The sequence below is a fragment of the Procambarus clarkii genome, chromosome 70, assembly GCF_040958095.1.
Source record: "Procambarus clarkii isolate CNS0578487 chromosome 70, FALCON_Pclarkii_2.0, whole genome shotgun sequence".
Classification (NCBI taxonomy): domain Eukaryota; kingdom Metazoa; phylum Arthropoda; class Malacostraca; order Decapoda; family Cambaridae; genus Procambarus; species Procambarus clarkii.
In genome coordinates this window covers 20,440,296-20,466,471 of record NC_091219.1, presented here as the reverse complement: position 1 = coordinate 20,466,471, position 26,176 = coordinate 20,440,296, and the positions used below count along the sequence as shown (strand labels likewise).

General features: G+C 43.9%; 2 protein-coding genes across 3 annotated transcripts in view; both read left to right on the top strand.

Annotated features, from left to right (window-relative positions):
• The window catches only part of LOC123750794 (midasin-like), a gene marked incomplete at its 5' end in the record, with an annotated part of 90,474 nt that extends 83,257 nt beyond the window's left edge, over window positions 1-7,217 (top strand). The window contains 1 exon segment of the mRNA XM_069311529.1: window positions 4,832-7,217. Coding sequence (XP_069167630.1) covers window positions 4,832-5,364 — 533 coding nt within the window.
• Window positions 7,218-16,438: 9,221 nt separating this feature from the next.
• On the top strand, window positions 16,439-19,191 carry LOC138349690 (uncharacterized). 2 transcript variants are annotated; one of them, XM_069311912.1, is made up of 3 exons: window positions 16,439-16,514; window positions 17,346-17,467; window positions 18,207-19,191. In XM_069311912.1, exons 1-3 carry the CDS (start codon window positions 16,473-16,475, stop codon window positions 18,517-18,519), a joined length of 477 nt encoding a protein of 158 aa, XP_069168013.1. In that variant the 5' UTR covers window positions 16,439-16,472; the 3' UTR covers window positions 18,520-19,191. The 2 variants fall into 2 exon arrangements, with proteins under 2 accessions (XP_069168013.1, XP_069168012.1); XM_069311911.1 differs by having other exon boundaries at window positions 18,174-19,191.
• The last annotated feature ends 6,985 nt before the right edge of the window (window positions 19,192-26,176 follow it).

Below are 26,176 nucleotides of genomic sequence, written 5' to 3'. Positions count from 1 at the left end.
TTTAAAATAAACTTCCTTTTATCTGCTTTCCTTTAATCTGTTTCCCTCAAAATCTTGTACAGTACATAGATATCATATTCAGTTTGTCCTTTCTTCTATGGTTGTGAGGACGAATTCTCTCAACCTGTTCTCATAAATGAAGCCTCTCAGTTCTGGTATATATCTGGTATCAATCTCGTTTCAAACCTCTCAACTTTCTGAAGTCTGTTTATGCTTCACAAGGTGTGGGTTCCCTGCTGGAGCTGCATACTCAAGTTATATTTTCACATTCACAGTGTGTGTGCTTTTGAAAGCCTCTTTTTCTGGGAGGAGCCCCGTCAGCTCCCCGGATTTATCCAAACTAATACCAGGCATACCTCAGAATAAGAGTTTAATCCGTTCCTGGAGACGCCTCGCCTTCCGAAAACTCGCATTCCGAAGTTAATTTCCCCATAAGAAATAAAGGGAAATGAATTAATCCGTTCCTGACTACCCCAAAAACCCCACATCAAACTAAATTTTTATACCTAATTTACCTAATTCATCTAAATAAACCTACAAAACTGTGTTCCAGTTATTACTTACCTTGCTGTCGAGTGCTGTAGGCGTATGGAAGATGGTGAGGAGGGGGGAGGAGGAGAGGAGTTACTGTTTGGAAGGGGAGTCCCCTTCCATAATCACATCACATAACCCCATGCCTTGTAACACTATGGATACTACTTCTCTTTCTAAATTTTTCAAACCAGCCCCTGCTTGCCTTAAACTCTTTCTTATCTGCATCACTCGTTGCAGGGGTATTCTTTAGAAGGTCTTCGTGCAACACCCTGGCTTTCTCACAAATAATGGCCTCCGAAACACTATCACCCCTCAACTCCTTGTCGTGTATCCAAATTAATAACAACTTTTCCACTTCTTCAAGTATTTGTGGTCTTTGTGCCGTTAATGTTCTTACTCCTTTTGCCACTTTAGCACCCATAATCTTATTTTTCTTCTTAAGTATAGTGCATATTGTTGATGTGGCTTTGTTGTACTGCCTACAAAGTTCAACAACACGTGTACCGTTCTCATGCTTCCGAATGATCTCTTGTTTCTCCTCTATTGTCATCCTCACATGAGCTTTCTGGCCTTTATCCTTACCACTGGCTTTCTTGGGACCCATGGTGAGATATATAATAACAAATTGTATAGACAAATCACCAAAAATCCAACAAAACACTGAAAATCCGCGAGAAGAATTGATGTGGGGGTAGTCACTGAGCGCGAGACAATAATAAACTGAGGGGCGGAGGGGCGACGAACGCGCTAGGTCGGCTGTACGCGTATCAACAAACTCGCGTCCAAACTCGCCTCCCGAAGTAACCCTCGCCTTCTGAGAAAAATTTTTGGAGTAAATACACCTCGCCTTCCGAAAACCTCGCATACAGGGACAATCGCATTCCGAGGTACCACTGTATGCTAATGTCAGACTTTGGCATCAGTCATGTGTATGGAGTTCTGTGGGCCTACCAGGAACCACGAGCCAGAACCTGGCCCCCTCACAAAGGCACAAGGAGCAATGACTTGTAGAAATCCCCGTGTGGTTGGAAGCATTCTATGTCTGCCATTGACCGGGTTAGGCACCCAGAAAGGTCACTTTCTATGACCACACAGAAAGGTCTATGCATCCCAAAACAAACCCCCGATTCTGGTGAAAATTGCTACAAAAAGCCGAACAAGTGGATAAAACTCCCCAAACAGAAACTAGCAAACGAGTGTGATGTCACACGTCACCGCGCCGCCATCTGCGCAGCTCCCCCCTTCCCGGGAGGGGAAAGGAAGAGCCCCAGACCTCTGTGCCGGGCATCCACCTCTCAGTTCTGAGGCTGATGCTATAGGCTGAGGTCGTGTGCTCTGGCTCCAGTGATTGTTTCAGCACTGTGCCTTTTGTGCGGTGTCTGTGTTCTAGGTGGTGTGCGATCCAGGAGTGATTCTTCAGTACCGCATGTGCCTAGGGCTCCCTTCCCTAGGTGCTCTGTAAGTACTGCCCTTGGGGCTTGAGACCACCTTCCACAATATCCTTGGGTTCTGCCTCTGCTAGGCCGTTTACTGCTCAGTTTTTGGCTGCCCTATGTGTGCTGGGGTGTTTTGTTTCCCTTGTTTACCTGTGGGTAAAGGGCAGTTTGCACTGGTACGGGGTGCAGGGTACTGCGCAGCTTCTTTTTACCATTCAAAGCAGCCGGTTCTGTTCCGCCTGGGTACGCTGTCCTCTTGCAGGGTTTTCTTTTTGTTTTCCTGCCTGGTGGGGTCCTGCCTGGTTGCCCCCTGAGTACGGTTCCTGATTACTAATTTTCTTCGGTGGTACCCCCTGCTAGGTCCCCGTGAGTGTACACATCCCAGGGGTTCAGCTCTTAGCGAGTCGTTTGGTAGGTTTGGGCGCTGGTTAGCAGTACCCTGCCTGGGCTTCCTTGAGCATGTGTTCCGTCTCAGGACCCTGGGAATCCCCTAGGGGGCATGTGGGTCTGATGTATGTGGCCCCTGAGTCCCCCCCTTGCTTTGAGAGAGTTCGAAGGTTGCTCTGTCCTCTTGTCTCAGGGTGACTCTGATTGTTTTTGCCTGTCATGCTGCCTGTTAGGTCGGCGACACCTTCGACCCGGGGCCCTGCATGTGTTGCTTGTTTGCGACTCGGTTACCCAATCTAGTGATGATGATCTTTGGGTACAGGCAGCGCAAGGGTTGCATGTTAGGTTTAGGTAGGTTGCTACGCAGGATGCCCCAAGGTTGCCACCCACCACTTTAATCTACCATCTGCCACCCACCACCTTAGTCTACCATCAGCCACCCACCACCTTAGTCTACCATCAGCCACCCACCACCTTAGTCTACCATCAGCCACCCACCACCTTAGTCTACCATCTGCCACCTGCTCATTCTGCTGCCTGCACACCCACCCACTATGCCAACCATCTCACTACTGCCCGCCTGCACACACTGACACCTGCCCGACCACTGCTGTCCGCATATCCATCTACTTTGCTGCTCGCCCTGCTACTCATCCATCCACTCACTCTCACCTGCCCACCCACTCGCCCTCCACATGTTCTTCCTCTACATGATTCTAGGGCTGGTGTTTTTGAAAGATTTTCTTTTCCGTAAACAGCCTCCCCGTCCTACTCGCCTTCTATCCATCCGGTCCCCCCACCATCCAGTCCATCCATCCATCCAGTCCCCCTCCATCCATCCAGTCCCCCTTCCACCATCCGGTCCCCCTTCCACCATCCGGTCCCCCTTCCACCATCCAACCATCCAGTCCCCCTCCACTATCCATCCATCCAGTTTACCACACCATCCAGTTCACCACACCATCCATCCATCCATCCAGTTCACCACACCATCCATCCATCCAGTTCACCACTCCATCCATCCATCCATCCAGTTCACCACTCCATCCATCCATCCATCCAGTTCACCACTCCATCCATCCATCCATCCAGTTCACCACACCATCCATCCATCCAGTTCACCACACCATCCATCCATCCATCCAATCAAGCCTGGCCTCTGGCCGGGTTTGGGAAGTAGTAGAACTCCCAGAACCCCATCAAGCAGGTTTATTCATCCAGTTCCCCACACCATACATCCATCCATCCAGTTCCCCCTCACCATCCATCAATCCAGTCCCCTCACCATCCATCCATCCATCCATCCTGTTGTCCTCTCAAATACAATATTCAAGTGCGATCGTCACTAGGCAGGGTAAACTGAGCACGCTTCGTCCGCCCAACAGAAAAGAACCATGCGCTTGTCAACTCATACATGTCTCAAGAAACTCGAGTACCGAGTCAAATTTTTTTAAGAAATTGAGTTCAAGAACAGAAAAATTTGAAAATGGGGGCATTTGAAAACAGAGTTTCCACTGTATAAGTAATGGAGTTCTCCACCAACTGCTTCCTTCAGTAACATGATATATTTTCTCTATGGCATTTGTTTACCGGAGGCGTGAGGAAGTAGATTTGAGAGTCCTGTGAACCCATGGGAGTTTTAAAGCTCATACGAGGGTTTAGTACATTTGTGATTGTGTTGCGCAGTTTACAGATAAATGGTGAGGTCCCTGGTTGTGTCACATAGTTGAAGGATTAGAGGTTTTCTTGGAAGCCATCTCCATCCACAATTTTAAGAGCTAAACCACATTTACTGGAGATACTTCAACCACCATTACTGGCACCTCCACCTTTTCTTGCCACAGCCTGTGCTCATTACAACAGCCTAAACCCATCACATTTATTGTACTATACTGATTATATTACCTGTTCTTCACTTGAGTTTGCTGTAATTGTTGCACCACAATTTCTTAATGATCCACTGTTTTGTATCGAAAGATATGCTGGCCCGGGGATCTTTTTTGACCAGCTATGAATAATCATGTCTAGTTATACTGTGCAATAATTCAATAGTTCATTACCTGTGTTCATCATATGCCTTCAGATTCCAAGTACAGTATGGTACTCATATTCTCCATGTATTCATTATATATTCATAATATATTTATTATATGCTGTATATTCATTTTTAACTCTACTGTACTACTACTCATTCACTACTCTTCATATACTACTCATTAAATTGTTTTCATCCAGTACTATTCAGTTAAAGCTTCCATAAGAAAGCACATTTTATGAATATAAATATAGTGAAGAATTGCTTTTATGTCTTGCGTACTGTGTTGAACTAATAAAACAGATAATACAAATGTAAATGTTTTGTTGACCAGACCACACACTAGAAGTTGAAGGCACGACGACGTTTCGTAAATGTTTTACTACATTCTGATAGTGCCATACTAATGACTATACTTTAATTTTATTTGATCTTGTAGATGAAGAAGAGGAAAAAGTTATTGCCAAGTTTGATGAAAATGTTGAAGAAACAAGGCAGCAAATAGAAGTTGTACGCAGTCAAAATGAGGTTGATGGCACATCATGGGCACAACAAGAAGCACGTGTGGCTCCTATAGCAATGCATTTGTGTGAACAGTTAAGGCTTATCCTAGAACCTACGCAAGCAGCCAGATTACGTGGTGATTATAGAACAGGGAAAAGACTGAATATGAGAAAAGTGATACCATATATAGCTTCACAGTTTCGAAAGGACAAGATCTGGCTTCGCCGAACACAACCTAGCAAGAGAACTTACCAGATTTTGGTGGCTGTTGATGATTCTGAATCCATGGCAGAAGCTCGTGCAGGCAGCCTTGCTATAGAATGTGTAGCCCTTGTGACTACCTGCATTGTACCTGCCACTCCATTCCCCTCCAGGGTGTGGCAGGTACACACTGCCAATAGTGTGTACCTGCCACTCTGTGGGCCAGGGTTCGAGTCTCCTGGTGGGTTGAGTGTTAAAAAGTTATAAACTTCAGCTTGCGAGTTATATAGGCAAGTCTGTGCACATATATATATATATATATATATATATATATATATATATATATATATATATATATATATATATATATATATATATATATATATATATATATAATCGTAGTGTCACGGTGCCCAGTGTTATTGTGTAATTTACTGTGAGGTGATTGATATATACACTGTATTGACCTATGTTCTAGGGGTTATTGAGAGCATTGGGGTCATTTGCAACAGTAAGTAAGTAAGTGTGTGCAGTATCCTAATATTTGGAAATTAGAGTACTTGCCGTGTGTGTTATTGCAAAGGGGGTTGTTATTTGATGGTGATTGTTGCTAGTGTTGAGCATCACCGTATGTGATTGCAGTCCAGTAAAGCCATTGTGGGGCAGTGTTCTAGAGGGTTCATGTCCTGTATGTTATTTTGCTAGATTCTGCAGTATTGTCATAGCAACCGGATTGTAACGTAAATCACTCTGATTTGTTTGTGTGATTGTCATTGTCGTGGGGGAACTCGGCTGTAGACGAGTACTTGGGTACACATATATTCTCCTGGTTATCTGGTAGGACATCGAAGTCCAGTATTCAGTGAGGTGATTGCGAGGCAATTAATATAACGTAACCAAGGGAACGCCCATTGCTTTAAGAGAATTTGTTCTTTGACAATTTGAGTAACGTAGAATACGTTTGGGTTAATTTACATTCCTGTAAGCAGCTACGGTAGTCTCGAGGAGCCTAGCCATCAGCCAGATAAGAATTAGAGTATTGTCTGTCGTAATTAACGGTCAGTGGGCCGGGTAATTGACGTGTTTCAGGAAGTCAAAGTAATTAACCTCGATCCTTGTTTGACCGACACACACGAAGGCTACATTGTTCCATTAACGTAACGTCGTTATCTGCCCGGAAGTACCGGCACTTGATTGACTCGTGAGAGAAGTAGCGTCATTTTAGAATAACGTAAACGTGGGACTAATTACTGTTATTAGTCGCCTGAATTGGTCTGAGTATGGAAGGCTTAGACGGAATTCATACCTTAATGTAAATTGCTGAGCCAGTGTGAAAGGTTGCGTATTTTAATTGTTTAATTATTGATCTTGAGGATAGTAATTAATTACTCTAAAGGTAATCACGAGTGATTACCGTTCTCTTAGCACTTTGGACATTGTAAATCAGAGTTTACCATCGCAGAGTGATTAGTAACCGATTAACGTAAATTAACGTAACTAGTAAAGAGATTAATCAGCTGTCTGGTAGTACAGGGATTAATGGGATTTTCTCACTGAATGCTCGACGGGTAGAGTGTTGTGTAATTTCCGCGTTACTAGTGACAGTTGTAAGAGTTATTAATTTAACGTAAATGTTACCTTGTTATTAACGTAAATGTTATTGTGTTATTAACGTAAATCAATTGTTATTGATTGTTGATCGTCCGTGGGACGGAGTGTTAACGTAAGGATTAATTTGAGGAAGGGTGCTGGAGTTGCCAGTGAACCCATTAGTTATTGTTGTCATTGGAAGACTACTGATTTGATTGCATTGCAACCGCTGTTGCAGGTGTAGACTGCACTGAGGCGTAGAACAGTTAGGAGGTTACTGGAGACGTGTTTCAGAACCTACTGTGTCATTTGTTGTAATTGTGATTATAGATCTGTTAGTTCTTGTTTCTTGTTGATTCCTCTGTGGTCACGCTTATGTTCGAGTTAGTTCATTATGCAGTCCGAGGGGCTGGTGTCTAGCTGTCATTGATAGTGTCACAGGAAGGATTTCGAGTAACGTCATTGAAATTTCTTTTTAATTTGTTGTAGTAGTTAGTACTTTATTGAATAAACTAAGTTGTTATGGTTAACACTGTCTTTTCGTTACACCCCACACATTATTATTGTTATGCAAATGTTCTTCACACTCGACTAATAAAGTTGAGACTAATTTTCTGAGCTTTGGATCAAATATACGGCACCAGACAACAATAAATTATTGTTGTGAGAGCCCGTGACCTACTCGTTAGATTCGCTTCGGCGATTGGCGAAGGTCGGCGGCCTAAGAGAGGGGATTTCAATTTTCATTGGGGTCTCGGCGTTTGCTCGCGCCTAGTCAATTGTTCATACATGGTCCCAAAGTGAGGAATGAGCTGTTTACTACACTGGTGTGTTAGCTAAGCAAGTCCTTCCTCAGGCGACCTAGTTGAATATCACGACAGGAATAAAGGTTAAAGAATAAAGAAAGTTCTTAGAAATTTTCTGAGCTAAAATTCCTTATACCAATTTCAATTTATTCCAAAACTTCTCACAAGTGACACAAACTCTCACACAGACTTCTAATCATGGGAGACTTCAACCATGGGAAGATAGATTGGGGGAACAGAGACCCACATGGAGAGCTAAGCTGCTGGATGTGGCAACAAGAAACGTTCTAAGTCAACACGTCAAGGGACCGACAAGAATGAGAGGAGGGGATGAACCAGCCTTGCTTGATCTGATATTTACCCTAAATGAGTCGGATATAAGGGAAGTTAAGTTGGAAGCCCCCTTGGGAATGAGTGATCATAGCGTATTGAGCTTTGAGTACCTGGTTGAGCTGGGAATTATCACCCCCAAAAAAGAACTGGGAACCAAAGGGCTGGTGTACCGAAAGAGAAACTATGAGGAAATGAATAAATTCCTATGGGATATACATTGGGACACAGAACTCGGAACCAAGTCCGTACAAGACATGATGGACTATGTCACCCAAAAATGTCAGGAGGCTGAAAGCAGGTTTGTCCCAGCCCGACAGGAAAAAACAGAGAAGCAAAGGAAGAATCCGTGGTTTAATAAGGAATGTATGAAAACAAAGGAGCAGAACAAAAGGGCATGGAGGAACTTCCGTAATAACAGAACACCAGAAAGTAGAGAGAGATACCAGAGAACCAGGAACGAGTATGTCAGTGTGAGAAGAGCAGCTGAGAAAAGGTATGAAAATGATATAGCTAATAAAGCCAAGACCGAACCCAAGCTACTACACAGTCACATCAGGAGGAAGACAACAGTGAAGGAACAGGTGATGAAACTTGATGAGGGTGGGCGAGGACAGGTACACAGAGAATGACAAAGGGGTGTGTGAAGAACTCAACAAAAGGTTCCAGGAGGTCTTTACAATAGAACAGGGAGATGTCGCGGCGCTAGAAGAGGTGGCAGCAAACCAGGTGACCTTGGATAGGTTCGAAATTACAAGAGATGAGGTCAAGAAGCACCTATTGAAGCTGGATGTGAGAAAAGCTGTTGGGCCGGATGGAATCTCTCCATGGGTATTGAAAGAGTGTGCAGGAGCACTTTGCCTACCACTCTCCATAGTGTATAGTAGGTCACTGGAAACGGGGGACCTACCAGAAATATGGAAGACTGCTAATGTAGTACCAATATACAAAAAGGGTGACAGACAAGAGGCACTGAACTACAGGCCAGTGTCCCTAACTTGTATACCATGCAAGGTGATGGAGAAGATTGTGAGAAAAAACCTAGTAACACATCTGGAGAGAAGAGACTTCGTGACAACCCATCAACATGGGTTCAGGGAGGGTAAATCTTGCCTTACAGGATTGATAGAATTCTACGATCAGGTGACAAAGATTAAACAAGAAAGAGAAGGGTGGGCGGACTGCATTTTTTTGGACTGTCAGAAAGCCTTTGACACAGTACCCCATAAAAGGTTGATGCATAAGCTGGAGAAACAGGCAGGAGTAACTGGTAGGGCGCTCCAGTGGATAAGGGAGTACCTAAACAATAGGAAGCAGAGAGTTACAGTGAGGGGTGAGACCTCAGACTGGCGTGAAGTCACCAGTGGTGTCCCACAGGGCTCTGTACTTGGACCTATCCTGTTTCTGATATACGTAAATGATCTCCCAGAGGGTATAGACTCATTCCTCTCAATGTTTGCTGACGACGACAAAATTATGAAAAGAATTAAGACAGAGGAGGACAGCTTGAGGCTTCAAGAAGACCTGGACAAGCTGCAGGAATGGTCGAACAAATGGCTGTTAGAGTTTAATCCAAGCAAATGTAATGTAATGAAGATAGGGGTAGGAAGCAGGAGACAGATACAAGGTATCACTTGGGAGATGAAATACTTCAAGAGTCCGAGAGAGAGAAAGACCTGGGGGTTGATATCACGCCAGACCTGTCCCCTGATGCTCATATCAAGAGAATAACAGCAGCAGCATATGCCAGGTTGGCTAACATAAGAACGGCCTTTAGAAACTTGTGTAAGGAATCTTTCAAAACATTATATACCACATATGTCAGACCAATCCTGGAGTATGCGGCACCAGCATGGAGTCCATATCTAGTCAAGCATAAGACTAAAATGGAAAAGGTTCAAAGGTTTGCCACCAGACTAATACCCGAGCTGAGAGGTACGAGCTACGAGGAGAGACTACGGGAATTAAACCTCACTTCGTTGGAAGACAGAAGAGTTAGGGGGGACATGATCACCACACTCAAGATCCTCAAGGGAATTGACAGGGTTGATAATGACAGGCTGTTTAACACAAGGGGCACACGCACTAGGGGACACAGGTGGAAACTGAGTGCCCAAATGAGCCACAGAGATATTAGAAAGAACTTTTTTAGTGTCAGAGTCGTTGACAAATGGAATGCATTAGGAAGTGATGTGGTGGAGGCTGACTCCATACACAGTTTCAAGTGTAGATATGATAGAGCCCAATAAGCTCAGGAACCTGTATACCTGTTGATTGACAGTTGAGAGGCGGGACCAAAGAGCCAGAGCTCAACCCCCGCAAGCACAACTAGGTGAGTACAACTAAGTGAGTACATCAGCGGCATATGCCAGGCTGGCCAACAAACGAACGGCATTCAGAAACTTGTGTAAAGAATCATTCAGAAGTTTGTATACCACATATGTCAGGGCAATCCTGGAGTATGCAGCCCCAGCATGGAGTCCATATCTAGTCAAGGATAAGACTAAACTGGAAAAGGTTCAAAGGTTTGCCACCAGACTAGTACCCGAGCTGAAAGGTATGAGCTACGAGGAGAGACTACGGGAATTAAACCTCACTTCGCTGGAAGACAGAAGAGTTAGGGGGGACATGATCACCACATTCAAGATTCTGAAGGGAATTGGTAGGGTAGATAAAGACAGTCTATTTAACACAAGGGGAACACGAACAAGGGGACACAGGTGGAAACTGAGCACCCAAATGAGCCACAGAGATATTAGAAAGACCTTTTTTAATGTCAGAGTGGTTGACAAATGGAATGCATTAGGAAGTGATATGGTGGAGGCTGACTCCATACACAGTTTCAAGTGTAGATATGATAGAGCCCGATAGGCTCAGAAATCAGTACACCTGTTGATTGACGGTTGAGAGGCGGGACCAAAGAGGCAGAGCTCAACCCCCGCAAACACAACAAGGTGAGTACAACTAGGTGAGTACACACCCCTCCACAGTACAACACATTCCCCACACTACAACACACCCCGCCACACTACCACACACCCCACAACACTACCACACACCCCACCACACTACTACACACCCCACCACACTACCACACACCCCTCCACACTACCACACACCCCACCTCGCTACCACACACCCACTACACTACCACACACCCCACCACACTACCACACACCCCACCACACTACCAAACACCCCACCACACTACGTCACTCCCCAACACACTACCGCACCACACTACCACACCCCAGCACACAACCACACACCTCACAACACTACTAATCACTCCACCACACTACCACATATTTCATAACACTACCACACACCCCACCTGGCAATCACACAACCCCACCACACTACCAAACACCCCACCACACTACCACACACCCCACCACACTAGCACACACCCCACAACACTACCATACACCCCACAACACTTCTATACACCCCACAATACTACCACACACCCCACCACACTACCACACACCCCACAACACTAGCACACACCTCACCATACTACCACACACCCCACCACACTAGCACACACGCCACCGTACTACCACACACCGCCACCACACTACCACACACCCCACTTCACTACCACACACCCCACCACACTACCACCCACCGCACCACACTACCACACACCCCTCCACACACCCACACACCCCACAACACTACCACACACCCCACCACACTACCACACACCACACCACACTAGCACACGCCCCACCGTACTAGCACACACCGCCACCACACTACCACACAACCCCACCACACTACCACACACCCCTCCACACTACCACACACCCCACAACGCTACCACACACCCCACTACACTACCACACACCTCACCACACTCCCATCACACTACCACACACCCCACCACAATACCACACACTCCACGTCACTACCACACACCCCCACTACACTACCATCCACCCCACTTCAGTACCACACACCCCACCACACTACTACACAATCCAACACACTACCACACACCCCACTACACATCCACACCCCCACCACACTACCACACACCCCACCACACTACCACACAATCTAACACACTACCACCCACCCCACCACACTACCACACAACCCAACACACTACCACACCCCCACCATACTACCACACTACCCCACCACAGTACCACACCCCACCACACTACCACACACCCCACCACACTACCACACACCTCAACTCGCTACCACACATCCACTACACTACCACACTACCCCACCACAGTACCACACCCCACCACACTACCACACACCCCACCACACTACCATACACCCCACCACACTACCAAAAACCCCACCACACTACGTCACCCCCCAACACACTACCGCACCACACTACCACACCCCAGCACACAATTATAACCACACACCTGACATAGTGTATAATATAGTTTATGTTTGAATTGAGATTCCCACCAAAATTTCCCACAACGAGACAAATGTTGCCAATACGCCAATATCCGTCAGAAGGCTCCCTCGCATGGTTCTCTCAGACAGCAGGTTACCCGTGCGGAAAATGACACCAACACCGAGTCTACCCTATATATATCTAATACGTTAAGGTGATGTTACATCGTTCAAATTAGTTTCAAATGGTAAGTCAGAAGGCTCCCTCGCATGGTTCTCTCAGACAGCAGGTTACCCGTGCGGAAAATGACACCAACACCGAGTCTACCCTATATATATCTAATACGTTAAGGTGATGTTACATCGTTCAAATTAGTTTCAAATGGTAAGTCAGAAGGCTCCCTCGCATGGTTCTCTCAGACAGCAGGTTACCCGTGCGGAAAATGACACCAACACCGAGTCTACCCTATATATATCTAATACGTTAAGGTGATGTTACATCGTTCAAATTAGTTTCAAATGGTAGGTCAGAAGGCTCCCTCGCATGGTTCTCACAGACAGCAGGTTACCCGTGCGGAAAATGACAGCGACACCGAGTCCCCTGGAAACACAAACCGAAACTGTCTCTATTTTCCGCTTGTTACAACTTGTAATAAAGTTGGTACATCTTGGCTTAACGTGTTTATGACGTATTAGAACGTTGTTACAACTTGCTATATTGGTTGTTATAACTGGTTAGGACGTGTTAAAACTTGTTCGAACGTTGTACCAACGTCGTAGTTTCGGTGTGTGTTTGGCAGGTCTACCCTATATATATCTAATACGTTAAGGTGATGTCGTTACATCGTTCAAATTAGTTTCAAATGGTAAGTCAGAAGGCTCCCTCGCATTGTTCTCTCAGACAGCAGGTTACCCGTGCGGAAAATGACAGCGACACCGAGTCTACCCTATATATATCTAATACGTTAAGTTGATGTCGTTATATCGTTCAAATTAGTTTCAAATGGTCGCCCAATAGGCACCCTGCTCTGAACATATGAAGAAAAAGTCTGATGTACCACACCCGATTTCTGCAGAAAGGTAAATTTTTCAGCTCGATTTCCTCCAGAATAAGCACATCTAAGTGAGGTGAGCACATGATCGCGACCGCACCGGAAATGAGAACTAGCCCATTGCATTGAGGGAAAAGACTGGAGCCTAAAAACAAAATAATGTGAAACATTTGCTCCTTTTCTCTGGCAACAACGAGACACTATGTCGACAATTCGTCTGCAGGCTCCTTCGCATGGTTCTCTAAAACAGCAGATTACCAATGAGGAATGTGCAAAAAACACCGAGTCTACCCTATATGTCTCGAATACGTTAAGGTGATGTCATTACATCGTTCATTTGAGTTTCAAATGTTCGGCCAGGATGGGATGCAAACAGCGTATAATATAGTTTATTTTTGAATTGAGATTCCCACCAAAGTTTACCACAACGAGACAAATGTTGCCAATACGCCAGTATCCGTCAGAAGGCTCCCTCGCATGGTTCTCTCAGACAGCAGGAAAATGACACCAACACCGAGTCTACACTATATATATCGAATACGTTAAGGTGATGTCGTTACATTGTTCAAATGAGTTTCAAATGGTCGCCCAATAAGCACCCTGCTCTGAACATATAAAGAACACTTAGTAAGCCAACCAGAGGCTTAGGGCCCGCGCAGGAATATCCCTCCTAAAAAAATTCTTTTAATAAAGCACAGTACTTCAGCTTTGCAGCTTACATGTGCATACCTCACCGATTGCAATTCATCCACTTTTCATGGTGTTGTATTCAGTGTATTTTGAACTTTGTATTTGAAATTTTTAAATCTTTGCGCTGCATAAGATTTAATGAGGAATTAAAGATTCAACAAATTTTACTCCATTAAACATTGGATGAGGGAAGTTTTTACTCAGTCTAAGCATACTCCATTGTGGTATGTGCTAAGAACATTTATATTGCGACATGGAATTGATAAGCTCTCTATTTTGAGGATAGGATGCAAACATAGTGTATAATATAGTTAATGTTTGAATTGAGATTCCCACCAAAGTTTCCCACAACGAGAAAAATGTTGCCAATACGCCAATATCCGTCAGAAGGCTCCCTCGCATGGTTCTCTCACACAGCAGGTTACCCGTGCGGAAAATGACAGCGACACCGAGTCTACCCTATATATATCTAATACGTTAAGGTGATGTCGTTACATCGTTCAAATTAGTTTCAAATGGTAAGTCAGAAGGCTCCCTCGCATGGTTCTCTCAGACAGCAGGTTACCCGTGCGGAAAATGACAGTGACACCGAGTCTACCCTATATATATCTAATACGTTAAAGTGATGTCGTTACATCGTTCAAATTAGTTTCAAATGGTCGCCCAATAAGCACCCTGCTCTGAACATATAAAGAACACTTAGTAAGCCAACAAGAGGCTTAGGGCCCACGCAGGAATATCTCTCCCAAAAAAGTTCATTTAATAAAGCACAGTACTTCAGCTTTGCAGCTTACATGTGCATACCTATCCGATTGCAATTCATCCACTTTTCATGGTGTTGTATTCAGTGTATTTTGAACTTTGTACTTGAAGTCATTAAATCTTTGCGCTGCATAATATTTAATGAGGCATTAATGATTCAAGAAATTTTACTCCATTAAACAATGGATGAGGAAAGTTTTTACGCAGTCTAAGCATACTCCATTGTGAATTGTGTTAAGAACATTTATTTTGCGACGTGGAATTGATAAGCTCTTTATTTTGAGGATTGGATGCAAACATAGTGTATAATATAGTTTATGTTTGAATTGAGATTCCCACCAAAGTTTACCACAACGAGAAAGATGTTGCTAATACGCCAATATCCGTCAGAAGGCTCCCTTGCATGGTTCTCTCAGACAGCAGGTTACCCGTGCGGAAAATGACACCAACACCGAGTCTACCCTATATATATCTAATACGTTAAGGTGATGTCGTTACATCGTTCAAATTAGTTTCAAATGGTAAGTCAGAAGGCTCCCTCGCATGGTTCTCTCAGACAGCAGGTTACCCGTGCGGAAAATGACAGCGACACCGAGTCTACCCTATATATATCTAATACGTTAAGGTGATGTCGTTACATCGTTCAAATTAGTTTCAAATGGTCGCCCAATAAGCACCCTGCTCTGAACATATAAAGAACACTTAGTAAGCCAACCAGAGGCTTAGGGCCCACGCAGGAATATCTCTCCCAAAAAAATTCATTTAATAAAGCACAGTACTTCAGCTTTGCAGCTTACATGTGCATACCTATCCGATTGCAATTCATCTACTTTTCATGGTGTTGTATTCAGTGTATTTTGAACTTTGTATTTAAAGTCTTTAAATCTTTGCGCTGCATAATATTTAATGAGGCATTAATGATTCAAGAAATTTTACTCCATTAAACAATGGATGAGGGAAGTTTTTACTCAGTCTAAGCATACTCCATTGTGAATTGTGTTAAGAACATTTATTTTGCGACGTGGAATTGATAAGCTCTTTATTTTGAGGATGGGATGCAAACATAGTGTATAATATAGTTTATGTTTGAATTGAGATTCCCACCAAAGTTTACCACAACGAGGTAAAGAGGGGGAGTCTTTAACGTGATTGGGAATACATACTCACATACATACATACATACATACATACATACATACATACATACATACATACATACATACATACATACATACATACATACATACATACATACATACATACATACTATCCTGGTGGATAGTTCGCAGGACTCGTAATTCTGTGGCGCGGGTTCGATTCCCGCACAAGGCAGAAACAAATGGGCAAAGTTTCTTTCACCCTGAATGCCCCTGGAGCCTGACAGTTCCCGCGACGGCGCTGGAACCAATCGTATTGGCGTTTGCCTTTCCATTGGAGATTTTTGGCGCCGTGGAGAGGGGAAAGGGGGACCTGCTGCTTGGGTGACAGCTTCTCCTCCATATTAACCTACCCTGGCTTTGTGTCCTGGAGAGGCTACTCCAGACCGACAACCAGAGCGCAACTCCATAGTCTCCTATGTCTGATGGATGCCTACTAGTCAGACTATAGAAGCAGCACAGTGCTATGCATCAAAACGTAACAGTACAAAACACTACTATCCTCACTAATACACATTCTGGCCCTATTACCGTATTTACTGATATATGTACAGGCTACATTTTTTTCTTTCATCAGGTTTGACAGACACGTAGAGGCCTTCGGCCGCGGGCGTATGGAGGAAGAGGTGGCTAGTCTCAGGGAACTGAGGGACAAGGTGAGCACCACCACTCAGATAACAACCTTGTTGACATTTGTGTAGTATTACTAGCTCTTGTTAAATCAGCATGTACACACACACACACACACACTACCACGGGGTCTGGTAGCTGAGTGGACAGCGCGTGGGACTCGTAATCCTGTGGCCCGGGTTCGATTCCCGGACTAGATAGAGACAAATGGGCAGAGTGTCTTTCACCCTAATGCCGCTGTTACCTAGCAGTAAATACGTACCTGGAAGTTAGACAACTGTTACGGGCTGCTTCCTGTGTGTGTGTGTGTGTGGGGGGGGGGGGGGGATTAGTTAGTAGTTAGAAACAGTTGATTGATTGAGAGTTAAGAGACGGGCCGAAAAAGCAGAGCTCAACCCCCGCAAGCACAACTAGGTGAACACAACTAAAAAGAAACGAACTGAGTATAGGTGGAGATGGTCACACAAACTGTCAAGAAAGTGTACAAGAAGATCAGACGAGTCAAGAAGTGTTCACAATAGAGCAGAGAGAACTGTCTGAGCTGAAAGAGGGGCAAAGGGAGGGGGCTACTAACATAACCATAACTGGAAAACACACATCACATATTGGTAAAAAAAATATGACCTAAAATGTTTACAATTTATAACAAAAAATAACTTCAAGTAAGAAACAATAAAAACCTAAATAAAATAAACCACAATAATTTAATAACCCTCCAGAGGTTGATAGATCTTAAGCAAAGGTTGATAGATCAAAGTGAGCGCCAAAATCACATATACAGCTAATTGAATTTAATGATTACATACAGAAAAAAGACGTAATTACCTAAAACATGAAGTGTTGATCCCATCCACAAGGTGTGGAGAGAGTGCGGCTTGGAGGAGAGCAGCACCCACACTTTCAACAAACGTCACGCCTTCGGGGACAAGGAGCGCTACCTGGTGGTGCTGTACAAGGTGCACAACAACGGCTCCTCCACGTAAGTGTCCACGTACTGGGAGTCAAGTGCACACAGGCACCTGGGAGGTTCCCCCCAGATGAATACAAACACATTGGAGTACTTTAGGTAAGTACAGACGGTTAATAAGTACCAAGAGGCCCTCCAGGTATGTACCAAGTGGGCCCTCCAGGTATGTACCAAGTGGGCCCTCCAGGTATGTACCAAGAGGCCCTCCAGGTATGTACCAAGAGGCCCTCCAGGTATGTACCAAGAGGGCCCTCCAGGTATGTACCAAGAGGGCCCTCCAGGTATGTACCAAGAGGTCCTCCAGGTATGTACCAAGAGGCCCTACAGGTATGTACCAAGAGGCCCTCCAGGTATGTACCAAGAGGACCTCCAGGTATGTACCAAGAGGCCCTCCAGTTAAGTAATATGTGTTCTCCAGGTTAAGTACCAGGGGATCCTCCACGTAAGTACTGAAGCATGGCGGGTCTCCACGTAAATAATGAATTCAAAAAGTAATTACGTTTGCAGACGTTTATTAAAGTCACTTTGACTTTATCGTAATGTAAAAAGTTAATCAACAATGATTTATTTATTATCGTTGAGGATATTGCCTTCTATTTATTACTCTCGCTTTAACCTTAAGCCTTTAGCTCAAACCTCACATCCTAGCTTTAAGCTCAAGTCCTAGTTTAACTTCAAGTCTAGCTTTACCCCCCCCAATCCTAACTTTACCCTCAAGGGCTACTTCTAACCCTGCCACTCCGACTGGCAGCATGCGGAGATACTGCTACGACCTGATCCGTCCCAGCACGGAGTACACTCAGAAGCTTCGCTGGAAACAGTACAGCCGATATCACCATAACGTCAACAACCCGTGGAACCTCACCTGGTCCTCATACGACAAGAAGAAGAAGAAGAAGAGGCAGAAGGCGACGAGAAGGGCGTCTTTGATCCCCGGGATGAGGTACCACGTCAAGGCGAGAAGCGGCTCCAGCGGCAGGGACGCCGACCACCACAGCACTCTTCCCGCCAAGAACGGGACGAGAGGACAGGCACCGCACCCGGAGTCGCAGACTGCTGCATAACCACTGCTGTGTTTTATTTATAATTGTTAACTATTTTGGTGTATGTATTTATCTGTCTTGTATAAACACAGAACACGTACGTACAGGGACGGTACGTTATCGTAACTAAACACGGAAGGGAAGGGAACTACCAGGAGAACTACCCAAGCCATTACCATTATATAGTACTGGGAAGAGATAAGGATTTGGGATGGAACGGGGGAATGGAATGGTACTCAACCACTTGGACGGTTGGGAATTGAACGCCGACCTGCATGAAGCTAAATCGTCGCTCTTACCGTCCAGTCCAAGTGGTTGGGTACAGGGACGATACACGGCATAGGTCGGGGTGACAATGGCTATATATCTTCACCACACACTATCTTCATCACTGTAACCATGTCATCACTAAATAGTCTTCATTTCTGTAACCATCACCACTACCCAGCCACCTCTGAGTTTTCTACCAAGAAATTTCCCTCACTTTACCTCATCACCAGATGCTTGTCCCTCCCCAGGCTGATCTACTTTCTTAGATGTTCACCATCTTTAAATAACATTAAATTAGGAGAGTACGACAGCCTGCTGAAATCAATGTTAGAAAAAGCCCTCAACCTTTCTCTCAGCGACTCACAGTGGAAACAGGCCTCCCTTCCTGTCAGACTTCGGGGGCCTTGGCGTGCGCACAGTGTTACAAATAACAGATGTGGGGCTTCTATGGGGTACTGGTACTATTAAGGGGTAAAGGTAGTTAGAAGACAAGAGTATCAAATATGGGAGAGCTAAAAGGCCCGGCCCCCAAAATAAACTATCCACAGTAGTAATAACTTGCTACAAGACCATATATGTTAGTCTAAGGGTTGATCACTGCGCTCCCACCTTGGAAGAAGAGATACTCTGTAATTCATGTACTTATTTATTAACCCCTTAACAACCCCCCATATACACTCACACCAATAACAATAATAATAATAACTTTACCACACTATCTTACGTTAAAAGCCTTGGTCCACATAGACAGGATACAAGGTTTACACTAATAACAAGCTAGGGTAAAGTACTACTGGATAAGCACTGAAGCTGGATGCAGCTTAGGGTAGTGAGACCATGTGGTACCCTAATACAAAACACAACACTTAGGGTAAACAAAACACTGGCAAATACTAACCCCAGGTCTCACCAATAGTTACTACCAGAGTAGGTACACTCACTAATGCCCCGTACTTAGCTTAAGGATACAGGAACTTCAGGTAAGGGAAATAAGTAAGAGGAGAAGGAAGGAGAGTAGGGGAGCAGCCACAGAGTAGGTCTTATCCGCACGACACCAGCCAGAGAGAAGAGCGAGCTAGCCACCAGCTGCCTCCCTCATGTCGTGGTGCCGGGAGGAGCCTAATTGATCGTGCAGCTAAGCACATTAAAGATCTTTCCCTATGCAACGTATTGTTACTTTATGAATGATTAGAAAGTATTAGTAAGCAAAGTTGGTGCCTATGTTATTATTTAATAATCAACCCCCAGCTCAGTCTTTAAATGCTCTTTGAGAAACAATAATAGTCTTACGTCTGGCAGGGAAGATACAAACAATTGCTATTCGAGATGCCCAACTGTACTACCAGGAAGTTTAATAGCTCAATTTTGACCTCTGGTTTCCACTGGAGAACCCAGGGTCGTAACACACAGCAACACAAATTGTTGTACCTGCGTTCCTGTCCTCTTCAGTGGCGTCTGACAACCTGGTGAAGGAAATCCTACCTGATTACCTAGGTCAACAGGCAGGGTGCAAGATCCCAGTTTTATAGACCTGCACCATCAAATGGGTCTCTCTTGCAGGACCAGCACTCCAATCACCACCTTCTGAAGCTCGCAAGCAATCCAGCTGAGATCGCCCCATTGTAGACCAAGTAGCTGCAACAACACCACTGACTCAGCCCGACTTATAGCTGTAGCAGCTCCCCATGCAGGTGATTTCTTATTAGCAACCCCAATGTCAGCAACTGGCACCCATCTCACACCGCAGGCCCTCCGCCTCGCTGCCCCAATCCACACCGAATACAGGTGTATTTGCGGCGAGGCAGTGGCCGACAGGTACGGACGGCATGGCCTTCTCTGCCAAAGGACAGGAGGATGGCATGCAAGACACGGCGAGGTCAATGACATTATTAAGAGGAACCTTACCACAGCCGGTTGTCCAGCATAGAGAGAACCTCGTTACCTAATGCCCCGCAACTCTGACGAGCCTGTCGGTCGCCCAGAAGGGATAACGGTGAACCCCTGGAAGAATGGTAGACAGTTGGTGTGGGACTGCACTTGCGTTTCAGATTTATACAACACCTATGTTGACTTCAATGTTGCACAGCCAGGTGGTGCTGCCAATCACCGGGAATCAGCTAAGTCTCGTAAATACAGAGATCTTGAGCACCACTACAATTTTGTCCCCATTGCCTCAGAGACATTTGGTGCCTGGGTAAAAGTGCTGCTAGTTTTTTATGGAGCTGGGTTCTAAGCTAATTGAAATAACTAAAGACCCCTAGAGCCGCCAGTTTCCTCTTTCAGCGCCTTAGTGTGGCAATCCTGAAAGGAAATCAAGAAAACAGTGTTATGGCATACCTATGTAGGGTCTAGTTATATATATATATATATATATATATATATATATGTATATATATATATATATATATATATATATATATATATATATATATATATATATATATATATATATATATATATATATATATATATATATATACTGTACCTCAGTTCATTTAATTTTGTCTCATTTTATCTGAACCTAAGGCCTTATCATTGCCTAAGTTGTATATAAGTTAGGATGAATAATAATATCGTATCATCTTGCCTTGTTGCAACCCCATAACAAGTGCCTGGGTAAAAGTGCTGCTAGTTTTTTATGGAGCTGGGTTCTAAGCTAATTGAAATAACTAAAGACCCCTAGAGCCGCCAGTTTCCTCTTTCAGCGCCTTAGTGTGGCAATCCTGAAAGGAAATGCACATTGTATCCCATGGTTCCTGCCCGCCATCTGAGGAGCTGGAGGAAGTCGACAACCTGTGACAAGTAGCCTTAATCAAGTAGCCTTAATTAATTAATCAAATTAATCAAGAAAACAGTGTTATGGCATACCTATGTAGGGTCTAGTTATATATATATATATATATATATATATATGTATATATATATATATATATATATATATATATATATATATATATATATATATATATATATATATATATATATATATATATATATATATATATATATATATATATTTTATTAAATATGACCGAAAAAGTAAGATTAATAATTCTAACACGAATTTTCTCAATCTTTCGTACATTATGCTTCACTGTTGGAGGTAAATCAAAAATCACTTCTCCAAAATTCATTTTTATTTCTAGTCTGACGCGACACGGGCGCGTTTCGTAAAACTTATTACATTTTCAAAGACTTCACAAATACACAACTGATTAGAACTTGCGTTTCCCTGATTTTATATCTACATTTGAGTGAGGTGGGAAGGGTGATGTGGCATTACATTTGAGTAAGGTGGGAAGGATGATGTGGCATTAGAGGATATTAATAGGGTATTAAAAGTATCAACACAAGACAGAACACGAAACAATGGATATTGAATAGAAGTGTTTGTAGAAAGCCTATTGGTCCATATTTCTTGATGCTTCTATATTGGAGCGGAGTCTTGAGGTGGGTAGAATATAGTTGTGCAATAATTGGCTGTTGATTGCTGGTGTTGACTTCTTGATGTGTAGTGCCTCGCAAACGTCTAGCCGCCTGCTATCGCTGTATCTATCGATGATTTCTGTGTTGTTTACTAGGATTTCTCTGGCGATGGTTTGGTTATGGGAAGAGATTATATGTTCCTTAATGGAGCCCTGTTGTTTATGCATCGTTAAACGCCTAGAAAGAGATGTTGTTGTCTTGCCTATATACTGGGTTTTTTGGAGCTTACAGTCCCCAAGTGGGCATTTGAAGGCATAGACGACGTTAGTCTCTTTTAAAGCGTTCTGTTTCGTGTCTGGAGAGTTTCTCATGAGTAGGCTGGCCGTTTTTCTGGTTTTATAGTAAATCGTCAGTTGTATCCTCTGATTTTTGTCTGTAGGGATAACGTTTCTATTAACAATATCTTTCAGGACCCTTTCCTCTGTTTTATGAGCTGTGGAAAAGAAGTTCCTGTAAAATAGTCTAATAGGGGGTATAGGTGTTGTGTTAGTTGTCTCTTCGGAGGTTGCATGGCTTTTCACTTTCCTTCTTATGATGTCTTCGATGAAACCATTGGAGAAGCCGTTATTGACTAGAACCTGCCTTACCCTACAGAGTTCTTCGTCGACTTGCTTCCATTCTGAGCTGTGGCTGAGAGCACGGTCGACGTATGCGTTAACAACACTCCTCTTGTACCTGTCAGGGCAGTCGCTGTTGGCATTTAGGCACATTCCTATGTTTGTTTCCTTTGTGTAGACTGCAGTGTGGAAACCTCCGCCCTTTTCCATGACTGTTACATCTAGAAAAGGCAGCTTCCCATCCTTTTCCGTCTCGTAAGTGAAACGCAGCACGGAACTCTGCTCAAATGCCTCCTTCAGCTCCTGCAGATGTCTGACATCAGGTACCTGTGTAAAAATGTCGTCAACATACCTGCAGTATATGGCCGGTTTCAAGTTCATGTCGACTAAGACGTTTTGCTCGATGGTACCCATGTAGAAGTTTGCAAACAGGACACCTAGGGGAGAACCCATAGCGACCCCATCTACTTGCTTATACATGTGCCCATCCGGGCTCAAGAAGGGTGCCTCTTTAGTACAAGCTTGGAGTAGTTTCCTCAGAATACTTTCTGGCATGTCAAGAGGAGTACAGGCTGGATCACGATACACTCTGTCGGCTATCATTCCGATTGTCTCGTCCACAGGTACGTTGGTAAACAGCGATTCTACGTCCAACGAGGCTCTTATCCCTGTGGCCCGTGCGCCCCGCAGTAAGTCCACAAATTCCTTTGGAGACTTCAGGCTGAAGGCGCAAGGAACATAAGGAGTCAGCAGGCCGTTGAGTCGCTTCGCCAAAGGGTAAAGGACACTTTACCCCACTTTACACCTAAGTTCCAAAGGGTAACGAAGGACACTACAGCCGAATTAAAAGCAAAGGTCAACAAACTGATCGAAACTGTGAACGCCAAGAAATCCGGACTCCACCTGCCAAAGATCATTGGGGAATATAAACCTGGATATGCGTATGGAAATGTCAAGACGCACAAGCCTGGAAACCCACTTCGGCCAATCATTAGCCAGATACCCACACCCACGTACAGATTGGCGAAGCGACTCAACGGCCTGCTGACTCCTTATGTTCCTTGCGCCTTCAGCCTGAAGTCTCCAAAGGAATTTGTGGACTTACTGCGGGGCGCACGGGCCACAGGGATAAGAGCCTCGTTGGACGTAGAATCGCTGTTTACCAACGTACCTGTGGACGAGACAATCGGAATGATAGCCGACAGAGTGTATCGTGATCCAGCCTGTACTCCTCTTGACATGCCAGAAAGTATTCTGAGGAAACTACTCCAAGCTTGTACTAAAGAGGCACCCTTCTTGAGCCCGGATGGGCACATGTATAAGCAAGTAGATGGGGTCGCTATGGGTTCTCCCCTAGGTGTCCTGTTTGCAAACTTCTACATGGGTACCATCGAGCAAAAAGTCTTAGTCGACATGAACTTGAAACCGGCCATATACTGCAGGTATGTTGACGACATTTTTACACAGGTACCTGATGTCAGACATCTGCAGGAGCTGAAGGAGGCATTTGAGCAGAGTTCCGTGCTGCGTTTCACTTACGAGACGGAAAAGGATGGGAAGCTGCCTTTTCTAGATGTAACAGTCATGGAAAAGGGCGGAGGTTTCCACACTGCAGTCTACACAAAGGAAACAAACATAGGAATGTGCCTAAATGCCAACAGCGACTGCCCTGACAGGTACAAGAGGAGTGTTGTTAACGCATACGTCGACCGTGCTCTCAGCCACAGCTCAGAATGGAAGCAAGTCGACGAAGAACTCTGTAGGGTAAGGCAGGTTCTAGTCAATAACGGCTTCTCCAATGGTTTCATCGAAGACATCATAAGAAGGAAAGTGAAAAGCCATGCAACCTCCGAAGAGACAACTAACACAACACCTATACCCCCTATTAGACTATTTTACAGGAACTTCTTTTCCACAGCTCATAAAACAGAGGAAAGGGTCCTGAAAGATATTGTTAATAGAAACGTTATCCCTACAGACAAAAATCAGAGGATACAACTGACGATTTACTATAAAACCAGAAAAACGGCCAGCCTACTCATGAGAAACTCTCCAGACACGAAACAGAACGCTTTAAAAGAGACTAACGTCGTCTATGCCTTCAAATGCCCACTTGGGGACTGTAAGCTCCAAAAAACCCAGTATATAGGCAAGACAACAACATCTCTTTCTAGGCGTTTAACGATGCATAAACAACAGGGCTCCATTAAGGAACATATAATCTCTTCCCATAACCAAACCATCGCCAGAGAAATCCTAGTAAACAACACAGAAATCATCGATAGATACAGCGATAGCAGGCGGCTAGACGTTTGCGAGGCACTACACATCAAGAAGTCAACACCAGCAATCAACAGCCAATTATTGCACAACTATATTCTACCCACCTCAAGACTCCGCTCCAATATAGAAGCATCAAGAAATATGGACCAATAGGCTTTCTACAAACACTTCTATTCAATATCCATTGTTTCGTGTTCTGTCTTGTGTTGATACTTTTAATACCCTATTAATATCCTCTAATGCCACATCATCCTTCCCACCTTACTCAAATGTAATGCCACATCACCCTTCCCTCCTCACTCAAATGTAGATATAAAATCAGGGAAACGCAAGTTCTAATCAGTTGTGTATTTGTGAAGTCTTTGAAAATGTAATAAGTTTTACGAAACGCGCCCGTGTCGCGTCAGACTAGAAATAAAAATGAATTTTGGAGAAGTGATTTTTGATTTACCTCCAACAGTGAAGCATAATGTACGAAAGATTGAGAAAATTCGTGTTAGAATTATTAATCTTACTTTTTCGGTCATATTTAATAAAATATGTCTACAGGAAAGACTGCTACCAAAATATACTAATATATATATATATATATATATATATATATATATATATATATATATATATACTGTACCTCAGTTCATTTAATTTTGTCTCATTTTATCTGAACCTAAGGCCTTATCATTGCCTAAGTTGTATATAAGTTAGGATGAATAATAATATCGTATCATCTTGCCTTGTTGCAACCCCATAACATTCAAACTAAAAACAACTGACTTGCCATCCCTACATATTTGGTAACTTTATAAATAGCTTTATTTAGCACAGAAAACAATCCCATAAGAATTTCTTCAATAGGTTACGTCTTACTAACTTTTATGATTTGCTGACGAGGATAATTCTGTCGATAATGATTAATTCCCTAGAGAATGCAGATGACTGATTTTATTTTAAGAATGGAGTTTATTATATTGATATTAACAAAATGTGGTAATGATTGATGTTGTGTTTGTTGTAACCTTGCTCGATGTTGTCCTTTTAAAGGATATTTATTTCCTACATAAGACGAGTTCAAAATTCACCAG

Coding starts and splice junctions, on each gene's coding strand:
- LOC138349690 (XM_069311911.1), top strand. CDS start 16,473: ATGGAGGAAGAGGTGGCTAGTCTCAGGGAACTGAGGGACAAG. Junction 16,515..17,345: donor TCAGGGAACTGAGGGACAAG/GTGAGCACCACC, acceptor CCCATCCACAAG/GTGTGGAGAGAGTGCGGCTT. Junction 17,468..18,173: donor CACAACAACGGCTCCTCCAC/GTAAGTGTCCAC, acceptor TTTACCCTCAAG/GGCTACTTCTAACCCTGCCA.